The 23,497-nt window shown below is 39.4% G+C and overlaps 1 protein-coding gene across 2 annotated transcripts in view; it reads right to left on the bottom strand.

Moving 5' to 3' along the window:
- The window catches only part of cacna1g (calcium channel, voltage-dependent, T type, alpha 1G subunit), a 360,201-nt gene that overhangs the window by 16,762 nt on the left and 319,942 nt on the right, over positions 1 to 23,497 (bottom strand). For both annotated transcript variants that reach the window (XM_072242528.1, XM_072242529.1), the window contains 3 exons: positions 18,033 to 18,167; positions 11,466 to 11,649; positions 9,624 to 9,793 (listed from right to left, as the gene is read on the bottom strand). In XM_072242528.1, coding sequence (XP_072098629.1) covers positions 9,624 to 9,793; positions 11,466 to 11,649; positions 18,033 to 18,167 — 489 coding nt within the window. The remainder of the gene's footprint in view (positions 1 to 9,623; positions 9,794 to 11,465; positions 11,650 to 18,032; positions 18,168 to 23,497) is intronic.

Below are 23,497 nucleotides of genomic sequence, written 5' to 3'. Positions count from 1 at the left end.
GGGGGGGCGCAGCTTGAAGGGGAATATGTGGACAAAAGGGACAAGCTTGGTGGGCACCATGGTTAGCACCGATGAGTCAGGCTGAAAAGCCTGCTTCCCTACTGCAGTACTCAAAGGATCCTATTTAGCTCCCCACATTAGGCAAAGAATCTAAGAAGTCCTACTGCACTGTCCTCGACTGTATCTTAAGTGCAGTAGCACATACTTTTCCTCTATCAATCTCTTTTGTTTTCTACATCTCTTCTCTGAGCAAGGTACCCCTTATGAGCCAAATTATGGACAGCTTGGTATAATCATGGGATATTAAAAGCCTGGCAAATGAGACTTCCCTCTACTTAGATTATAAATACTTAGACTATACAAGAAAATAATACCAATCTTGTGAATAACAATAATACTAAACTAGCTCATGCAGAGATTCTGTTCTTGACCACAAAACAGCCCTCACATGCAAACCATGACAGTGGTTATTTGATCAGTGGGTGAACATAGGAAACAGAAAACTACTGACCATGATGCCAAATGAAACAAGCCACATTTGCCTGCACGTGATCCTTGTCCCTGTATTCCCTTCATCTAAAAGTCTCAGAAACACTACTGCCGTGTCTGCTTCCATTCCTGACAGCTTGTTCCATGCACCTACCACTCTCTGTGTACAAAATGTGCGTCACAAATCTCCCTTAAACTTTCCCCCTTTGAGCTATGCCCTCTAACATTTGACACTTCTCCCCTGGGTAAGAGACTGAATATCTAGCCTCTCTATGTCTCCCATTAATTTTATATATTTCTATCAAGTCACTCTTCAACCTTGGATACTCCAGAGAAAACAGTCAAGTTTGTCCAGCCCTTCCTGATAGCTAATAGTCTCTATCGTGATAACCCTCTTCTGCAATCCCTTCAAAGCCTCCACATCCTTCCTTTAATGGAGCAACCAGAATTGAATGCAATTCTCCAAATGTGGCTAAACTGTGATGGCCTGACCTTGGTCTCAGATGACTTTGACCTTTATAATCTAATGCATTAAATATTTATTAATGTGCAAACTCTAAGTGACTTTAGACACTTTCCCAGCTAAGAGGTACTAAAACCCTCAATGACTTAACTGTTTTCCAATAAGTCGTTGATTCAGTAATGACTCCTGGCATTTTTGTAGGGAAGAAGGATTGAAATTGAGATAGAGATGAAATAGGAATAATATTAGAGTTAACAATTCTTGAAGAGCAGCACTTAGGATTTATAGAACTATGGAGTGGAGATTCAAGTGTGCCTACACCAGATATACTGTAACTCCAACTTCACAAATTTCCATTATCAACCCGAATAAGGATAAGATTAGCTTCATTTGTTACACATACAGTACATAGAGACATACAGTGAAATGCATCATTTTGTGGCAACAACCAACATAGTCTGAGGATTGTGTCACCACACTTCTGATGCCAATATAGCACGCCCACAACTCAATAACGCTAACCGTACATCTTTGGAATGAGGGAGGAAACGGGAACACCTGCAGGAATCCCACATGTTCATGGGGAGAACATACAAATTCTTTACAGACAGTGGCAGGAATTGAACCCTGATCGGTGATTGCTGATGTTGGACTATCATGCCATCCTGGAGAGAATGGAGAGAAAAACACAGGGTGAAATTTTGCACTGAGTTCTCTGCATCTGTGCCTTGAGTAAGGGTAAATTTGATCTTCAATTTTCCTCGAACACTTTAACAATTACTCTTCAACAGTTTGATAGATTTTGAGTTAAAGAGTACTAGTTGCATGATGGGACAGTAACCAGCATATCCTCAGGTAGCGGTGGAGAAGAACTAGAAAAGGAAGGAGACACAAGCGAGTGTAGTGATGGCACCTGGAGCAACAAACAATTTGCTGGAAGAACTCAAAGGGTTGAGTAGGATCTGTGGGAAGAAAGGAACTGTCGATGATTTGGATTGAAACCCTGCACTGGGTTGCAGGGTTTCAACCTGAAATATCAACAATTCCTTTCCTCCCACTACGTCTGCTTGACCCGCAGAGTTCTTGCAGAAGACAGTTAGAAAAGGAAAAAAAGTTGAAACAAAGAAGTAAACTTCAAAAAGCAAAGTAGAAAATGTCAGGTTGCAGTAGCATTTGTAGGAACAATCTGAATATGAATAACTGGATTGTAAGATAAGAAAGTCTGTATCCTATTGATCCATTGGCCAAATAATTGGTAAACTAAGCCTGTCAAGATTGGTGGTGTGAGCAGATGGCTAATAGAAAAAGTATGTAGTGTTAGCATAAAGGCATAAAGCCAATGATTTGTTTCTGGAACAATGGATAGTTATGAGTTTGCTAAACACGTGAGTTTGCTAAATGGATTAGCAGAATCTTTTGGGGTGAACCTTGTGTTTACAGTGAGCCTACAATCAGTCAGGATTTGGGGTGCGGTTAGGATGACTTAGACAAGTTGGCTTGGACTATTTGGCTTAAACAATTCCCTAATGATTTTTTAAGAGGTAGAAGGGCATATCTTTGCTGCATTTGGGTTCTCCCAGGTAGAAAGTGTGCTGACAGAAGAAACAAAAGAGTAAGTTTAGCAACTGTGATATTCTCATGAGCTGGGAGTGGCTATGCTGTAGCATAATACACAAGCATCGAGGCAAGAGAGGAGGATCCATTTTAACAGAGATCTCCATAACTTGTACACCGAACATACATCCTTTGAGCATCAAGACCTAGCAATTAGAATGATTTTTTTTCAGCATTATGCAGTTGAAAATAAATTTTATCATGAGTGAAACATTATAATAACCGTACTCCTATTGTTTCATATCATTCCAGAAAAAATAGACCAGGCAATTCTAGGCAACACTTGCTTGACTCATGTGATTTCCACTGTAAATTTCTGAAACCTACGCTCACTGCAAACATGCCACTGGACCTCTCCCATTCGGCACTGACAGCCAATACTCCACAGCCCATTACCACTCCTCGTTGTGCCTCCCAGCCAGCAAGGACTAGTCACTGGCCTCTTGACTCTCTGGTCCTAATGATTCTGACTCTCCTACCTTCTCAGATTACAGTCAGCTCTCCTACAAACCATCTTCCAGGGACTTCTGACTAGTCCAGGACTTGTCCAATCCAACAAACCCTGAGTTTCCCACCTTCATATAGCAAGGCCTCCAGTCCTCAATCCTCGTTGATTCCCAGAACCGATTGAGACATTGATCCTTCTTGGAAATCTCCCCCTCATCCCTGCAAGCCAGCTGCTTAATATCTTTGGTAAACCAATGCCAGAGCCCAATCTCCTGCACTACATATTTTTCATTACAGAAAAATGCAGTTCTCTTTCAGTGACTAGTGATATTTGTAGCAATAAGGCAGGCACAAGTACCAGCAGCAACACCAACATAGTTCAGTCACTGGGAGCACTAGAGTTTCTGGGCAGGCCCAAATAGTCAATCTAATTTTCTTTTCATCTTTTATAGACAAATGTACAATTTACAATCAGTGCATTCGTCATTGTAAACAAGGCAGCAAATAGTTTCACTGATAAATTATAGGTTGTCACAGCAAAATTTGCTCCATTATGGTGATTGAGCCCACAAGACAAGATAATTGCATGTTGCAGAACAAAAGATGGGATGGATACATGATATCAATACAAATGAAGGGAAAGGCAATGTGAGAACAGGACATGGGATGTGGTCAAATATGTGGGAACTATGCACAAGTTCAAATGTGCACACGATAACACAACACAGAACAGGATGGGATTACACAAAAAGCAATGGACATTTGAAAACTATACACAGGACAGCTAGTACGCAGAACAAGATGAGTACATGACAAAAAACATATACATGATGGAGATTTGATAACAGCATTATGTGTTAGGAAGGGATGTCAGTGGTAAGCTGCGCTGTGCTTACTTGACAGATCAGTAATTACCTACATCTGCCATTGAAAGCTGGTGAAAAACATCCCACCAGCCTTTACATTCGCTATATTATAAGACATAGGAGCAGAAATAGGCCATTCAGTCCTTTGAATCTGCTCCACCTTTCTGATTGACTTATTATCCAACTCAACACATTCTCCTGTTTCTCCCCCTAACCTTTGATGCACAGATTAATTAAAAAGATTATCAATCTCTCCTTTCAATATACTCAATGACCTGGCCTCCACAGCTGTCTGTGGCAATGAATTTCACCCTCTGGTAAAAGAAATTCCTCTGTTCTAAATGGATGTTCCTCTATTCTGAGTCTGTGCCCTCTGGTGCTAGGCTCATCCGCTATAGGAAATATCCTCTCCATATCCACTCTGTCAATATTGCAACTCTGTCACACTGCCAACATTTCAATATTCAATGTTTCAATGAGACCCGCCCTTATTCTTTTAAGCCCCATGGGATATAGGTCCAGAACTATCAAACACTCCTCATATGTTAACCTTTTCAATCCTGGAATCATTCTTGTGAACCTCCTCTGTACCCTCTCCAACGTCAGCACATCCTTTCGTAAATAAGGGCCAAAACTGTTCACAATATGCCAAATGCAGTCTGACCAAGGCCTTATAAAGCCTCAGCATTTCATCCTTGCTCTTATATTCCAGTCCTCTCGAAATGAATGCTAACATTGCATTTGCCTTCCTCATCTCCAATGCAACCTGCATTTGCCTTCCTCACCTCCAATGCAACCTGCATTTGCCTTCCTCACCTCCAATGCAACCTGCAACTTAACCTTCAAGGACTCCCAAGTCCTTCTATACCTCAGATTTCTGAATTTTCTCCCCATTTAGAAAATAGTTTAAGCCTTTATTCTTTTACCAAAGTGCATGACCATATACTTCCCCACACTATATTCCATCTGCCACTTCTTTGCCTATTCTCTTAATTTGTCTAACTCCTTCTGTAGACTTCCTGTTTCCTCAGTCTACCTGCCCCTCCACCTATTTTAGTATCGTCTGCAAACTTGACTACTAAGCCATTAATTCCATCATCCAAGTCATCAACAAATGCATGAAATGAAGCAGTCCTAACACTGAACCCTGTGGAACACCACTGGTCATCAACAGCCAACTAGAATAGGCCCCTTTTATTCCCACTCTTTGCCTCCTGCCAGACAGCCAATCATCTGTCCATGCCGGTATCTTTCCTGTAATACCATGGGCCCTTAGCTTGTTAAGCAGCCTCATGTATAGCACCTTGTCAAAGGCCTTCTGAAAATTCAAGTAAACAACATCCACTGACTCTCCTTTCTCTATGCTGCCTGTTATTTCCTCAAAGAATTCCAACAAATTTGTCAAGTATGTTTTCCCCTTAAGGAAACCAAGCTGACTTTGGCCTATTTTATTGTGTGCCTCCAAATACCCCAAAACATCATCCTTAATAATGGACTCTAATATCCTACTGACCACTGAAGTCAGGCTAACTGGACTATAATTTCCTCTCTTTTGCCTCCCTTCCTTTTTAAAGAGTGGAATGACATTTGCAATTTTCCAGTTTCCCAGAAACATTCCAGAATTTAGTGATTCTTGAAAGATCAATATGAATGACTCCACAATCCCTTCAACTACTTCTTTCAGAACCCTGGGATGTAGTGACCTATCTACCTTCAGATTTTTCAGCATCCTAAGCACCCTCTCCTTAGTAATAGCAACTACAGTTACCTCTGCCCCGTCACTCTCAAATTTCTGGCTTACTACTGGTGTTTTCTACAGTGAGGACTGACGCAAAATACTTATTCAATTCGTCTGCCCTTCCTTTGTCATTCATAACTACCTCGCCAGTCTCATTTTCCGGAGGTCTGATATCCACTCATCTCTCTTTTATATGTCATATATTTGAAAAAAAATCACTTGGTAACCTCTTTTATATTTTTACTGGGTTACCTTCATATTTCATCTTTTCTCACTTTCTGTTGTTTTTTTTAAAGTTCCTAATCTTCTAACTTCCCATTAATTTTTGCTATATTATGTTGTTTTTTTCCAATCTTCCAATCCTCTAATATTTTCACTGTATTATATGCTCTCCCTTTTCCTTTTATGCTGTCTTTGACTTACCTTGTCAGCCACAGTTGCTTCATCCTTCCTTTACAATACTTCTTCATCTTTGGGATGTATCTATCCTGCACCTTCTGAATTGCCTGCAGAAACTCCAGCCATTGCTGTTCTGCCATCATCCCTGTTACTGTCCCCTTTCAATCAACTTAGGCCAGCTCCTCTGTAACACTGATACATCTGACTTTATCTTCTTCCTCCCAAACTGTGGGGTGAATTTTATCATATTATGATCATTGTCTCCTAATGGTTCCTTTACCTTAAGCTCCCTAATCAGATCTGGTTTGATTATTGAGCTTGACAACATGCAATCCAGAATTTCCTTTCCCCTACTGATCTCAACCACAAGCTGCTTTAAAAAGCCATCCAATAGGCATTCTACAAATTCCTTCTCTTGGGACCCAGCACCAACATGATTTCCTCAATTTATCTGCATATTGAAATTCCACATGACTACTGTAACGTTGCCTTTTTTACATACTTTTTCTATCTCCTCTTATAATTTATATCCTACATCCTGGCTACTCTTTGGCAGCCTGTATATAACTCCCATCAGGGTCTTTTTACTCTTACAGTTTCTTAACTCTACCCACAAGGATTCTACATCTTTCGATCCGATATCACTTCTCTCTAAGGATTTTATTTCTCTTTTTATCAAGAGAGCCACATCACCCCCTCTGCCTTCCTGCTGTCTTTTTGATACAATGTGTATCCTTGGATGTTAAGTTTCCAACTATGATCTTCTTTCAGGCATGACTCAATGATGCCTACGACGTCATGCCTGCCAATTTCTAACTTGCTAGAAGATCATCTACTTTATTCTGTATGCTGTGTGCATTGCAGTATAACACCTTCATTCCTGTATTCATCACCCTGTTTGATTTAGCCCCTTGTTACATTTCAATTCATTCCACTGACTGCAATTTTGTCCTATCATCTGCCTATCCTTCCTTATAGTCTCACTACACACTCTATTTACATGTATGCTTACTGTCCCATCCTCAGCCCTATTACTCTGGCTCCCATCTCCATGCCAACTTAGTTTAAGTCCTCCACAAGAGCTCCAGCAAACCTGCACACAAGGATATTGGTCCCCCTCGTGAGCAGGCACTGCCCACTCTTTTTGTACAGGTCATATCTTCCCCAGAAAAGATCCAAGTGATCCAGAATTTAGAAACCATGCCCTCTGCACCAGTTCCTCAGCCACTCATTCATATATACTATCATTCTATCCCTACCCTGACTAGCATGTGGCACTGGAGGTAATCCAGACATTGTTACCTTGGAGGTCCAGCTTTTCAGCCTCTTCTCTAACTCCCTATATTCACTGCGCAGGATCTCTTCCTCCTTTCTACCTCTACCATTTGTGCCAAAATACATCATGACCTCTGGCTGCTCACCTCCCTTCTTGAGAATATTCTGTAGCCATTCTGAGACACCTTGACACTTGGACCTGAGAGACAGCACACCAACCTGGCGTTATACCTGGAAATCTTATAATCATTGAGTCTCCTATCACTATTGTTCTGCCTGACTTTACCCTTCCCTGCTGAGCCTCAGAGGTGGCCACAGTGCCATTAGCCTGGCTGCTGCGGCTGTGCCCTGATAGGTCAGCAGTATCCAAAGGGGATACTGCTGAAGAGAATGGTTACTCGCCTTACTTCTCCTGGTGGTCACCCATCTACTACCTGAAACATTGCTGCACCTATCATCTTCTAGACTTTCCCTTCCTGCCACTTTCTTATTATGGTATCTTCCCCCTTACTTTTCAGTCCTGGTGAAGGGTCTCGCCCTGAAATGTTGACTGTTTATTCATTTCCATAGATGTTGCCTGACATGCTGAGTTCCTCCCGCATTTTGTGTGTTGCCATATGGGCATTAGTTTTACATCTCACTCCTCCCTCCAGCTCTGCTTTGATAACTGTAAACCCTCCCCTCCTCCCCCAGCGCTTCAGTAAAGACATTAAAAGGTTTCTCTTTTGACAGATGCTGCCTGACTGACAGTTCTTCCAATATTTCTGTTTTTTGCTGACTGGGTAAAAAAGGCATCAGGCAAGTCAGTAGGTGAGCAGAGGCAGATATTTAAATAACTTGGTCATAGCGCTCAGCAAGATTTTATCTAATTTAAAAGAGGGGTTCCATGAGAAAGAGGAAACATTTGTGATTAACAAAAGAAGGTCAAGGATAAAGTTAATCTGAAATGTATAAGGTATGGAAATACTAACTGTAGAAAAGAGAATTGGGAATGTTTCAGGAACCAGCAGCAAAATACTTGAAGTTCAATACAAAGGAGAAAATTGAGTTTGAGAGGTATTTTTTCATGCAATATCAAAATGAATAGTGAAAGTTTCTATAGACATACAAGAAGGAATTTCTATGGATATACAAAAAGGAAGATAATCTTCACCATGGAGGACACTGCAAATATTCTGATGATAAGATAGCCTGGATCCAAATAGAATGGAAGAGCTTCATTTTATAAGAATAAGTGGTGATCCTATCAAAATAAATAGTCAAGACAGCATGATAGGGAAGTAGTCAAGATGTGTTCATTAGTTTCAAGATAAAGGGCTGGATATTTAAAATTAAAGTACATAGAAATTTCTTCTACCTGGAATTCTCTAATTCGGAAAATTGGGTAGGATAACTATGTAGAAGTACTTAAAATTTTGGAAGATGTTTTTGAAAGGGATTAAGAGCCATGGATATCTGGCAAATGGAACCAACATGGATCAGCCATTATCACATTGAATAGTGGGACAGCCTAGAGTGGCCAGGTTGCCTACTCTTGCTCCCGTTTTCTTGTGTTCTTGTGCAACCTAATGTCTAGGTGTCTCAAGTCCTTCGTCTCCTTTGAAATTAATATATATGTTGTTTCATCACCAGGTCCAACCAACATAGTTATATTCAGGTGTTTGGAGATAATCACAAATTTCAGATCATATTCAAGAAATTGTCAGTGAAAAGAAGCTATCTCAGCTTTCAGGTCAATATTCATTTTCCAAACTTGTCGGTACTCATGTAGAGAGATGTCAGTAATTCTGCCCTGGTATTTTTCTGCAAGTTCTGATTCAATGAGGCAAGAAGGGCACTCAGTGTACTATGTAATAGAAGGGGTGCATTCTGGCATTGTAGATGACATGACATGGTCGCAACAGACAGCACCAAATAGACACACTGTAATATTATGCAAGAAGGGGACAGCAGGCTGGAATACTAAGGCCTAGTGAGCGCACAACTGCATCCTGGATGGAAACATGGAACAAAATGACAAGAAACAGAATGCATGAATAAAAGTTGTTCAGAAGAGTCCGACGAAGATTCGGGAGATTAACTTTTAACCTCAGGTGGGGATGGAAACCTAGAGTCAAGCATGCCTACTAAGTGTGAGTCCTTCTGTTTTTGTATTAGTCTTGAAAACGAAAGCACTGAAAAATAATTCAAATAAACACAGGTTAAAGGCATCTCCATATTTCCAGCTATACAACACAAGCAGGAAGCAAGTTCTGCAGACAGAAAATATTTCAAATGGAATCAGTCAATTAAAGGATGTGCTGAACTCAGGCTTTCCAACACTGATACCAACCTGTCTATGCAGCATTCTGTGGGCACTCAGAGGTTTCCGAGGGGGAGGAATCTTCGGGATATTTTCAGAATCAAAACTGTTCTGATGGCTGACAGGGAGAAACAACTCCATAGGAACCTGGAGGTAGCCACTGTTACCAATGGGCTGAGATCGAACTGATGTGGTTGAACCTGGGGAAGCAATTTGTAATATAATCATTCACTATGTTTCTAACTAATAGTGTTACGAGATGCACCCAACCTGTCAGCTTTCGGGGCTTAGATGCTCTAGCTCTCCAGAGTATGGATAGCTGGTGTGGTCCCTTTGAAGGTTCAAAAACCGCCCCACTAATTGGCAATCATGTTTTGGAGCCAAGTATTCAACATTTAAAGAGCACCTGAAAGGAACCTGAGTGCTCAATCGCAAACTCAACTAGAGATATCATTTACTGTCTTATTTTGTGCTCAGTTCTCATTCCAGTTTCATATCGTGACTTGATCCTTGCCTCGGATACCCCAACATTTGGGCCTTGACCATCCTTCATCAAGGTCTCTCATCACGAATAGTTCTCAACCAAATTAACTATGTTAGTCAGCTTTCACACCAGGAAACTTATTTCCAAGTCTTTTACCAATGAAAATTTACCAGACTACCCACCGCAAGACAATGTTCAAGCTTTTCCTTCTAAATAAATGTGGGATCCTTGCTACAAATTTCACTGTAAAGAGAAAGATTCCACAATTCGCTGTCTAGTGAATAACCAGTTAATTTTTTTTTTAGTGATGTTGCTATGGAATGAACATTGTTGAATTAGCCAGTAAAACTATTCTTTTCTACTTGGACTGCACTTTCTCTGTAACTCTAAAACTAAATTCTGCATTCTTTTTCTGCTTTTCTTTTGTACTGCCTTGATCTATTTCTATTTTGAAATAATCTGTATAAAAACATGCAAAACAAATTTTTTCACTATATCTTCTTCTATATATAATAATAAACCAATTACCAATATTGTTTGGATACCCACCTGCAAGAATTTAACTCAGTTTAAAAGATTCATTCAAAAAAACAGTATCTACAAGAGAATCTCTGTTCTGCACTGTACTGCAGTGTCTTGTACTGTGTCAGAGCAGCATGCATGCTTGCGCCCATAGGAGGGTCTTACTGATGCAGAGGGAAAGGATTATAGATTGGGTTAATTTAAGACATTTAAAGGATTTGTAAGTAGAATGAGATTAAACTAGAAGTTGAGTTAAATGCTGCAAAATAATTGTAAGATCCAAACAGTTTTTATGTAGGAAAATTCAGCACATGTAAACTATCCAACAGGTTTTTATAGAAAACTGAACCAGGGCAGATTGGAATCTAATCAAATAGTTCAGTTGCCATCACAGTGAGCGCAATATTTATGGTAGGGGCTTAGATGGGCTAAGTTGGCGGCAACTCCCCTGAATTCATTTTTTTTCTCTGACAGATGTTGGGAAACCCTTGGAAGTATTAATATTGTGTTCAGTCAACTATTTCTGTGAGAGGTGCCACAAAGCACGTCAATAGAACCTGTGTTGTAATGCAGAATATTGAGCACTTATTAGCTATGCTGAAATTACAACAGTGAAGATGCCTGAGAAACTATAACTTAGCACACACTATCATTACAGGCTGGAAAACAATGACAAATTTAATATGATTCCCTCCCCTTTCACCAACAGTTGCTATCATAATGGAATTTGACTTTTTGATTGGGTCATATTAACTGGATTAGAATTTTAACTTGGATCCTACTGTGCAGGTTACTATATGAGTTGTCCAAACTACAGTATTGGCTGATCTTTAAAACTTTCATTCAACATCACGGATGAGACATACCTGACTGTGACTTGGGATTGTTCTCTGATCCCTGCAGACCTTCAATTGGAGCAGGGTTGACAGGCTGGAACATGTAGCTATCATTGGGCAGCGAGTGTGTGCGGCCAACAAAAGGTTTCCTCACAGTGAGAAGGTTCTTCTCTTGGATCCCCTTCTTAACCTCATGTTCTTGAACCTGCTCAGCCTGCAGGGGAGAAAAGAAGCTGTCAGATTCATGGGGCACAGGAAACAAAGACATTTGAAGGAAGCTGAGCTGCAGGTAATGTAGAACACAATCATGCATAAGGTCATCAATGCAACAAAACAACCTACAGTAACAGCAACAGAGACACAATGAAAAGACGAAGTTCAAAACATTTGAACAGAAATGTTCAATCATTTAGGCGTAAGACAAATGGATCACACTGAATCGCAACAGACACAGTGTTTTATAATAGTCGGCAATCTGCACAATACACAAACCATGACAATGCCAATTCTATCAGTCATCTGCTTCATGCAACATCACAACTTCTTTGCATATGTCAATATTCCTCATTATGGAATACAACATCTTCAAATAAATCATCAGAAGCCATTTTTCCAGGAATCCATTTAAGTCACTAACAGAAACTAATTAGCTGTTCTACACATTAGGAAATGTAAGCTTGATGTCAAAGGAGAATCAGTTAAAATCACAGATCTAAAAAATATGGGCAAAATTTTATCCTGTTTTTGATACTACACCTAATGTTTAGTTCCACCAAAGCCAAATAAGGTTGCTCTATTATTGTTTAATACTTCCATCCAAGTTGAATCTCTATCCCTGCCTGTGCTGTTTCTTACTTTTTAATTAGGGATATTTTAAGTAAAATCTGAAACTGCACAAGGTAAAGGGGAGATCAAAGACAGAAATAGGCTTAAATCTGGTCTATTAGCTTAGAAGAAATAAAATTTTAACCTCAGTTCAACAACCTCCTACATGTACATAATAGCCCTATCTAGAAATGACTGAGACAGAGTTGGGAGATTCAATAAGTTGGAGGCTCAGAATCATGAGACCAAAGCCATTTTGGAGATGTTCAAGTAAACCATCAGTAGAATGGCTGATTCTGGCATTATCCAGAATGACTGGGTGGGGATAGCTTAAAAACTATTTTTCTATAGATATTCAAAACTTGAAATTCAGCTAGTTAAATTTTTTGTTATTGTTTAGATAATGTTTCCTCATTTGCCTAAAGTATTGGTAGCTGCCAGCTTACCTTATCAGATAAAATAAACTTATTTGCTGTATGTAATAGATATACCGTATTTTTCTATTTGTAAGACCGTAGTACTTTGCTCTCCCTCTCTTTCACCATTATTAAACATTATTATTTCAATCTATGTTTTAGATATCACTACTACCTCTATATTTTGGATATAATCTCTATTCTTTCTTTCTCTCTGTTGGAAAGGTGTATCTTGTGTTAGCGTTAAGGTTCCAAATGACTTCAAAGATGAAGTCACATGCCCTTTCCATGTAGACACTGCTGTCATTAGAGTTACCCATACATCCCCTGGACTGTAAATTTCGGAAGCTGTCCTGCTTCAATCCATAGGAACTTATTCAGGGACATGTTTTGCAACATATTATCTGAATGAACAATTTTGGCATTCTCTGGAGTTAACTCACTTCTGTCCTCAACATAAGCTAAACCTCTGGGGGATAGTTCCACAAACAACATATATTTTTCCCCATTGGATCCACTCAGCTGTCCCTCTTTGAAGGGGGCAGAGATTGGCTACCGGACTGACATCACTCCAGCCTGACCTCATCTTCTACAGACCACTCTAGGTACTCCCTCCCTGTAACAAGACCTCCTGTCACAACACTAAAACTCAGAGAAGAACACACTCGGGAGGATGGCCGAGAATGTCTTAGAGTAAGAGAGAGGGCATTAACCTTGGCAGTCTTTTTAAAAAAATTTTCTTCTCACTTATCAGCCCAGGCTGAGAAGCTCAAACCTCAAATCAAGTCAATAGCAGATATTAAGAACAAAGTGTTCTTTGTCTTGACAACCCAAATTTGGAGTAAACAATGCAAAAATTCTAAATACTTGCAACAATTTCATTGTCCTTTTTGTTGAAATGATCCCACCGTAGTGTATCTGTGCCACAGGATTATCAGGGAGAATTGCATCTACAAATGGGGAATAGTTTTTCATTTTAAACAACCTGTTAGTTCATGAAAATCAGCTTCCGGCATCAACATTGCCCATTAAACACATGCTTTTGCATGAGGCATGATAGGAATAGTATCCATTGTCATTGGTACCAGCTGGAACATAGCACAACTAAATTTCTGTTTCACTCTGCCACAGGAGACAGTCAATGATGAAATGACACCGACAGAAGCACATCCAGCAGGGACAAACAAACGATCCAGAAATGTTGGCTTGAGAAAAAGAATTTATTGCGCAACAGATGAAAGCATTAGTCTACACATTAGCCTGAAAATGTCAAGTGCTTTGGCAAGGAGAGGAGCAGATGGGTTTATATATAAATCAGGGCCAGAAATACTCTTCCTTTGTGCATTTCCCATCAAATGGAATGCATAATATCGCAGAATTCATTTGATATCCACAGATCATTCACTGTGCTGTTTTGACTCCAGTTTGAAAAGTCCAAAGTCAAGTTAAATGTTATAGCATGTAATCCTACCCTCCATTCTGTTCTTGTAGTAATGGAACATTACACAATGTACTTTTGGCACAATTGTATCTATGAGTGCAGGACCTTGCTAGACTGACACGATTTCAGTGTTTGGTACAGGAATCAATTGCTTTAACTTTGTTTATTTTTGTCACCTATCAGATAGACAATTTGGAGCTATAACTTTAGAATATATAAAGATTATTTTTCTAAAATCATATGTTTTTTTTGGAATGAATATTATTTGTCATGTGTAAGGACTTTATCAGCAGGTATTGAACGGCAGGAAAAGAAAATTCTTCACCCAGGACTTGAGTGAGATTAGCTCATCTCAACAAGGGCACTTATGGCTATTGTATCTATACTCTGGCTGCTCAAATACATGGTGTTCAATGAGTATTTCCTGGAGCTTTGAGTGATCATTGAATGAAGATGAGTTGGGCTTGTCATCAGATGTCCTGATGACATCTCCCCAAGACCTGTGGCTGTAGCTCATGCAGTCATTTGAGTGAGTTGAGGAAGAACAAATAGCATGTGAGAGACCAATAAGCACAAAGTCATTGCCTCAACAGAAGAGTAGTATGAAAAACCTGGGATTATTTTTCTTTCATATGGAATCTGAGGCCGTTGTTGGTGGACAATTGTCAGAACAGCTTAAATGTCAGTAAAAGTGTTTTAGAAGAAGTGAGGCCTGACCAGCAACTTCTTGGCAAGAACTGTTCTGTTACACTGTGAAAGAAGAGATGTCTGTCACATCATGTATCTCATACTACCTTACTACATCATGTGTGTAACTATATGCAGTGTGTCCTCAAGGTCTCCTTTCAACCTGTTCACATTTAACCTTTCAGCAACTATACCTGCTCTAACATCACTAAGACTGCTAATAAAATGTTGATTCAAAATGTTCTCAAATCTGATGGGAAAGAGTATCTCTGAGGATTAAAGATATCAATATTTACAATCAGCTTTGAAAAGAAGTCTTCTCATTGTTATGAAACTACTTAAACTGCACAGGCTCCCAAGCAAATCATGGGCCTTATATACCTCTTTATAACCGCTCTATGAATTCCTGTTTGATAAGCCTTCATTTGTTAATTTTTTTTGCACTAAGAATCATTTCTCTTCCTTTTCTACCATTTCCAGAAGAGTGAGCTAATACTTAAGAACAAATCTTTTATTTTTCTCACCCTAGAATCCTTTTACAATCTTTCCAGCACATTAATTCCCCTCCATCCCCTCATGACGGGCAGCTTCTGATTCCCAAATGCAAGATTGTGCAATGACTATCTACAGTAGTTATAGAGAGCAGTCTAAATTTATTTCGAATACTCACTACAAATAGCTTCACTTATTAGTTCTCTACCAATAATGTAGAGACACCTAAGCATTTACTGTTCCCTTCTATTTCTCATTTACATGTTATCATGGTAGTCCCTCTACAAACACATCAGTTTCCACATACACAGAGATGACAACCAGCTGTATTTCACCATGGTCTCTTTTAAAATCTACACTTGGTTAGACCATGAGGTGGCTTAACCAATAGTATTACAGTGCAGAAATTGTCACTAAAATGTCTATTTACTACTGCAACATTCTTTCTTGCAATTACCCGAGCTTGAAACAGTATTTCTATAAAGATGGTCTTAAATGTTACTTGGTGATGACCTTCAGATTATATATAACATTAAGGCCATCTATTTCCATTCCATAACATCACTCAATACAACTCCTACCTCATTTCATCCAATGCTAAATCCAAGATCCATGACTTTATTACCTTGGACACACCTATAACAAAACATTACTGGATAGTTTTCCTTATTTCATTCTTTGTAAACATGAGCTGCATCCATGATTCTGCTACCTGTACCCTAATTTGAAGAGTCCTGTTTCTGCAAAAACATGTGTTGCTTAACATACTAACTATCCTTCCTACTTGCAACCAACTTGAGCCCTACAACTTTCAGAGACATCCCGCCTCTCAAATTCAGTTTTCTTGAGCTGCCAAACTTAAGCTGCCACACTGATTGCAACCTTATTTCAACCTGCAGGACTTACCCTACAGTTTGAGAGGGAGAAGTCACACAGGCATACCAGTATTACAGTGTACATTAAAGGGAATTACAGAAGAATGAAAGAGAAGTTGCCTAAAATTGATTGGAAGGAGACACTAGCTGGGATGATGGCAGAACAGCAATGGTTGGAATTTATGGGGGCAACTTAGTAGGTGCAGAATAGATGCATCCCAAAGATGTAGGTATTAGTAATGATGCTTCAAGAGCCATTAGAATTCAAAATGGTTCCAGAGGAATGGAAAATTTCAGCTGTCACACCATTCTTTAAGAAGGGAGGAAGGCAGAAGAAAGGAAATTATAGGCTAGTTAGCCTGACTTCAGTGGTTGGGAAGATGTTAGAATCCATCATTCAGGCACAGGTTTCAGGGTACTTGGAGGTGCATGATAAAGCAGGGCAAAGTCAGCATGGTTTCCTTAAGGGAAAATCTGGCCTGACAAATCTATTGGAATTCTTTGAAGAAATAACAGGCAAGATAGACAAACGTGAAACAGTGAATGTTGTTGGGATTTTCATGTAACAAGGTACCACATGAGGCTGCTTGCAAGATATGCAAGCCCATGGTATTACAAGATACTAGTATGGAAAGAAGATTGACTGACAGAATAAAGGGTGCCTATTCTGGTTGGCTGACAGTGACTAGAGGCGTTCCACATGGATCAGTATTGGAATCATTTCTTTTTACATTATATATCAACGATCTGGATGACAGAATTGATGGCTTTGTGGCCAATTTTGCAAATGATATAAAGATATGTGGAGGGAAAGGTTGTGTTGAGGAAGCAGGGAGTCTGCAGAAGGACTTAGACAAATTGGGAGAATGGGTAAGGAAGTAGCAGGTGAATACAGTGTTAGGAAATGTGTGGTCTTATGTTTACCAGTGAGTCCTGTAAGGTCTGGAAACCTTTCGCAAAATTGTTATTATTCCTCTCCTTTGAAGTTTCTTAACCTATCTTCAACCAAGTTTTTGATTATCTGTTATCATATCATGACGTGTGTTGGTGGGTGTCAAATTTAATATGTTAACACTTTTATGAGATGTTACACTGTGTTAAAGATCCAAGGTATTGTTGTTCATCCCACATACAGTAAATACTCAGTACAGTTAATCAACCAAATATGAGAGCTCAAATTGTTATACTAGTAGACTGACTTGCACCTGAATATCTAAGCTTGTAGACAGCAGAGATAAAAGATCAGCAATGTCAGCATTCAGGCAGTGCTTGAGGAAGCTCTCAAACTGGCAGGTAAATTAACTAGTGATAATAGATAAACTTTTAACAGTTGCATCTCCATTGCATAACTTAACAGGTGCACTGGATGTCTAGAGTGCTCTATCATGGTCATCTGAAAGCCATTCTAATGAGGAGAGTCTAACAGATAACTATCATCAGAAGTAAGACACCAAAAAAAAATTGAATTGCATTCCTTTCTTGATACAGAGATTGGAGACTGTGTATACTTAGCTTTCTTTGAGCAGTCTTTCCTACTACTAACAGTGATTGCAGAATTTGGAATTAACTTATCAGAACTGCAGCACAATTAGACCTTGATCTGGTGATTTCATGTAGAAATTTACAAAAAAGGTGATGGTGGTTAACCACAAGTTGTGCCCATGTGTTTAAGGAGATGCTTTCAGACCTCCTGGGAATAATGACTCATCACTTCAGTTCCTAGAATCACAAAGAGGTGGAGGCTGTGCAAGTTTTGATGTTGTCCAGTCCTTGGGAATGTTACTTTAACTACACAACATTAATTAAGTGGTAGAGTATTTCGAGCCCTGGTATAAGCAGAATACTGGTGTGGAATATGTACATTGCTTTCCAGTGTATTTAGTAAGAATACGTTTGCATCATCGGGCAAAGAGTCATCTGTCAGTGCTAACGACCACGATTTCTCAGACTGAATATCAGACGTCAGAGAAACAGCCTCCATCTCAGCTAGAGGGATCTAAACAGGGAGAGATGACCAGTTGTGAGAAACTAGGATAACAGTTCACAAATGGACTTTACACCTCAATAGACTGCACACTCACTTACCAGAGGTGAGTACAACCAGCTTGTATGCACTTAGCACTTGCGACCTAAACTGATTTGCTCTCCCTCTTTTATACAGCTCACTACAGCTGCAGTACATTCAGTATCACTTCCCCTCCTCCCAATTTCCTCTCCCTCCACATGCTCTCTTGGGACTGCTGATTCACACTGCAGTAGTTGCACGTATGACAGCAGGTCCAGATTTCTCAGTCTTTATTATTTACTCAGCCCTGTGCAACTCCGTGGGTTCAAGGGCCATTATTACTGATGTGTTCATTAGTACTATCAATGGGACTGTTCTGACTTAGTTGTCTGCAACTCATTTAGGTAATTCATAGGTTTAATTTAATTGTGCGATGAAACCATTTTCTTTTGCTGCTCTCTCAGTGAGGAACTTTACTTTATTTCTCTTTGTTTTCCCGACTTGCAAAATCTAGAGCCAGAGACTTCTACATTTCTTGAGGTGAGTTAGATCACCCCTATCAGTAGGACGACAATAGCCTGGAGTATCATAAACAATTCTCTTGTTATTTGGAAGATAAATGGTTCTGAGGGAGGTTGGTATGGAGGAGGGGTTTGGGAAGGGTTTAGCTGGGGAGAATATAACAGATACAATAGGGAGAAATAAAGGAGCATTTTGGATAACGATAAGGAAAGTGAATTGGTAAAGTCAGAATTTAACAATAGAAGCGATTCAAAAAACAAGGTAAATTCAAGGGGGCGGGGAATGTCGACTCAGACCATGAGAGGCCTGCATCGGGCATTTTCATACCTTACAAGGTGCAGATTGGAAGTCTGTGTGGGGCGCCACTCCTTGCACAGACTAGAGCAATGTGTGATTAAGTGCCTTGCTCAAGGGCACAAACACGCTGCCACAGCTGAGGCTCAAACTAGCAACCTTGAGATAACTAGATGAACACCTTAACCACTTGGCCATGTGCCCAACACTGCAAATTCAAGGAAAAATGGTAAAATGGTAAAAGGGCAAATATATGAGTATTGTGTTTGGAAGTCTGAGACAACTGTAACAAAATAGATTAACTGACAGCTTAAACAACTGATTTTTATGTAATAGCTATTGGAGAGGTTTCTGCCTCCTGACCAAGCTTGTGAATTAAATATTCCAGGGCACGTGATGTTTAGAAAGGGCATACAATATAGAAAAGAAGTAGTTAAACAGCTGTCATCATAAAAGGTGATTGTAGTGGATCCGGAGGAACAGGAAGTGGAATGAATATGTATGGTGATAAGAGATGCCCAAGGGCAAAGAATATTGGTTGGAATAGTTATAAGCCCCCGAAGCAGCAATATAATTGGAAATTGGGCAGAGAATTAATCAAGGAATAAGAAAAGCTTCTTACAAGAGTAATGTAATAATCATGGAGGACTTTAATCTTCATTCAAATTGGGAAAATCAATTTGTAAATAGTAATTTGGAGGAAGGTTATGTAAGATTTATTTTTTTTATAATTCTTTAGAACAATAAGATTTATTTATTACTCAGATAACACAAAACAAGTAATGGAATCAACTAGGGAACACACTAGTAGACCTCATTTGTGACATAAGGCAATGTTAACAAGTTATTTCACAGTAAGAAATCCTCCAAGGAAAATTGACCGCAACATTATCGAATTTTGTCTGCAGTTCAGGAGACACACCATTAGTCAGAAGCTGAAGCTTCAATAAACCAATTATATATATTGTCAAGTTATACTAGTAAATTAAGATTATAAAGTTTGCCACGATAAGCAATTGCAGTTACCGAAATATTTTAAAAATTATCGAAGGTACATTCCATTAAAAAAAATCCAAGAAAGATGTGATTTGTTTGTATCTAACTCAGAGGATAAGAATAGTAATATGATGGAATAGAGGAGCACTTTTAGTAATAGACTAAGACAACCGTGCTGCTCCAAAGCGTGCGATCTGAGGTCATTCTTACCCTCAGCCTAATGGCTCAAAAGTGTATCAATCTATAGCTGGGGAAGTAATGACCCCTCCTGTAAGAATGTTATTGACCTCTGTCTACCAGAGGTCTGTTTACTACACCCTGCTATTGTGGGCACCCTGTGCAATACTACCATCACTTCTTATCTGGATGGTGTGAATGTGCACCCATCATATTATGGTATTTTTACACTACTATCTTATCAGTGTTAACTTGTAAATCTTGTACATCTTATTTTAAAGGTTTTTTTTAATTCTTTCTTACTTCTCTTCTGATGTTTGTATATCTGTGCACTTGTAATGCTACTGTGATACTGTAATTTCCTTTGGGATTAATAAAGTATCTATCTGTCCAATAGTTTAAAGAGACTCATAACATTGCCATAACAGTCAGTGACAGATTAGAGAAAGCTGTAGGAAGCAGCAAAGGAAGATCAAAAATATGTAATCTAAAATATATGAACTTCACAACGATGTAAAAAGGAAGAGAGGAAGAGAGGAAGAGAAATAATTTAGAAAGAGATAAATACACAAATTATGACAAGGAATAAAGAGATGGCTGAAGCCCTTTCCAATAATTTTGTATCAATCTTCACTGCAAAAGAAATAACAAATATAATCACAAGGAAGAATTTTGTGCCCCTTCACTTTTGAGAAATTACTGAAGGGCAGTTAAAAAGCAACAAATGCTCCGGGTCTGATGGGCCTACTTACTTCCATATTACAATACAGAAGTCCTAAGGTTTCATGCTGGCTCCAAATAGAGGAAAGCCATTTCCATTCTCCTTATTTCCCTGTAGGCCTTGAACACATTCTCTCACATTCTAATCAATTCCCCTTTCATTATTTTGCCAATTATCTACACTACTGGGTAGTTTACAGTGGCCAGCAACCTACCAGTACATCTTCAGGCTGTGGGAGGAAATTGGTTCACCCAGAAGAAACCCATGCAGTCACAATGAATCTGCCTCTCAATTCCACAGGAAATGGCCACATAGATGGTATACATCTAATAATGTTGAAAATTTCTCTGATTCTGAGTCATTCACAGAAAATTGTAAAATAGAATATGTAATAATTTGAGGAAGGAGAGGATAGGTTGAAAATCTTTTCTTCAGCATATTCTGGAATGCATCACAAAGGATAAAAGCTACTGTGTGGTAACTGGAATCTCCGGAGCAGAAGGCCCCGAAGTCCTCTGCTTTGCGTGTTTCAGCGGCCGGGGCGAGGTCGAAGGTGCTGGACAGGGGATGGCGCTTGGAAGGCTGTATCGGAGAGGCTGGTCAGAAGCTCGAAGTTTTCGGACGAATGGACTCAGTGTCGGCTGTGGTCGGCTGCTTCCAAGGCATTGGCAAGTTGACGGTGCCTGGAGGTTTATGGCAGGGAGTTTCTCCCTTATGCTGCCTGCTATCGGGGACTTGGGAGTCGATCGACTCGGAGACTTTTGAGACTTTATTTACCGTGCCCACGGTTTGTTCTTCATCAAATTATGGTATTGCTTTGCACTGCTGTAACTATATGTTATAATTATGTGGTTCTGTCAGTGTTAGTCTTTGGTTTGTCCTGTTTCTTGTGATATCACTCCGGAGAAACATTGTATCATTTCTTAATGCATGTATGCATTTCTAAGTGACAATAAAAGAGGACTGAGTGTTCTCATAATCTAATAGAACTGGAAACTCAGAAAAATAGAACATGATAAGGCTGCGTCAACATAGTTCAATGTAGGGAATAGTGTCTGACAAATCTAAACAAAATTTTTGCTGATATAATTGGCAGGGTAAACAAGGAGAGACCAGTGGATGCAATACATCTGGATTTTCAGATGAAATTTGATGAGAAACACATAAGGGCTTACCGGGCAACATATTAGTATGAATAAATCATTAACTAAAGGACAGAAAACGTGGTTACTTTCAGGATAGTAAACTATTATCAATTGGGTGTCAAGGGATCAGTACTGATCCACAACTACTCAGTAATGAAATAGATGAAAAGGAAGAAAACAATATGATGTGAAACAGAGATACAATATATGGAAAGTAGACTGTGAGAATGTGGTGGAGAATATGCAAAATGATAGCAACAGGTTTTGCCAATGGGCAAGAAGGTCATCATATATTTTATAGGATGTGGATGCTACTGGATAGGTGGGCATTCATTATCCATCCCTAATTGTCTGCAACTTGGGAGTCTGATTGGCCATTTCAGAGGACAATCAAGAATCAACCACATCAGTGGCTCTAGAACTATAAATAGATCAGAGTAATTAAGGAGGACAACTTTCCCCTATTGATAGTAACTTTCTATTTCACATTTAATGAGTTACATGTTTGAATTCCTGAAATGCAGAATTTGAACTCATCTACTTTGAACAATGGCTCAAATTTATAGTGGAAATGGGAGAACTATTTCTAAAACTATAGGGTAGAATGAACAGTGAAAGAAATGTGAAGATTCCTGTTGATCTGGTGTTCCCGCCCAAAATTGCTCTCTATGGCCCCTGCTTGCTGAGTTACCCAATTTGGGGCCTGAATTCTCACTGATCCTCCACTAGTGATGTAGCTCGAGGCTTACTGGCCTGAATGGGGAGAATCTGCCTTCAAAGTACCCCGAGGGCTGTCAAAGCTAGGGTCACATTTTGATAGGTATAAGAACAGAGACAGATTTTTAATAGTTCTTTGATGCAATTGATAAAAACTTTTAAAATAAATTAAAATACATGAACAGAAATTGTGAATGAACAAATAAATAAGGGATATACATTAACCTTTGTTGGGGCAGATCTTTTCCTTACAATGCTCAAATGTGGAGCTTACTGTGCTTCAGGCAGCTGAATTTCACCTGTTCCGAATGCAATTGCCTCCAATAGCCAACAAGATCATTTTAAGTGGTGAGAAATTAGTAAATGCTGATGTATATTGGGTTCAATGAGCTTACACTAAGCTGGTGGGGAGATTTGCGAGGGCTACTGAGGTGACTTTAAACTAGAATGGTTGGAGGGTGGGAATCAAATTAAAGAGACCAGGAGAGAGGAGGTTAGTTCACAACGGGGGGATGGGAACAAGTGCAGAGAGACAGAGGGGTGTAAAATGAGGGGAGAAGCAAAAAGTAGTAAGGTGGAAAGTAAAAGTGGCAGGCAGACAAATCCAGGGCAAAAATCAAAAAGGGCCACTTTTCAACATAATTGTATAAGGGCTAAGAGTGTTGCAAAAGCGAGTCTGAAGGCTTTGTGTGTCAATGCAAGGAGCATTCGTACAAGGTGGATGAATTAAAAGTGCAGATTGTTATTAA

Source organism: Mobula birostris, chromosome 24 (assembly GCF_030028105.1).
Source record: "Mobula birostris isolate sMobBir1 chromosome 24, sMobBir1.hap1, whole genome shotgun sequence".
Lineage (NCBI taxonomy): Eukaryota > Metazoa > Chordata > Chondrichthyes > Myliobatiformes > Myliobatidae > Mobula > Mobula birostris.
This window is presented reverse-complemented; position numbering and strand designations above follow the sequence as displayed.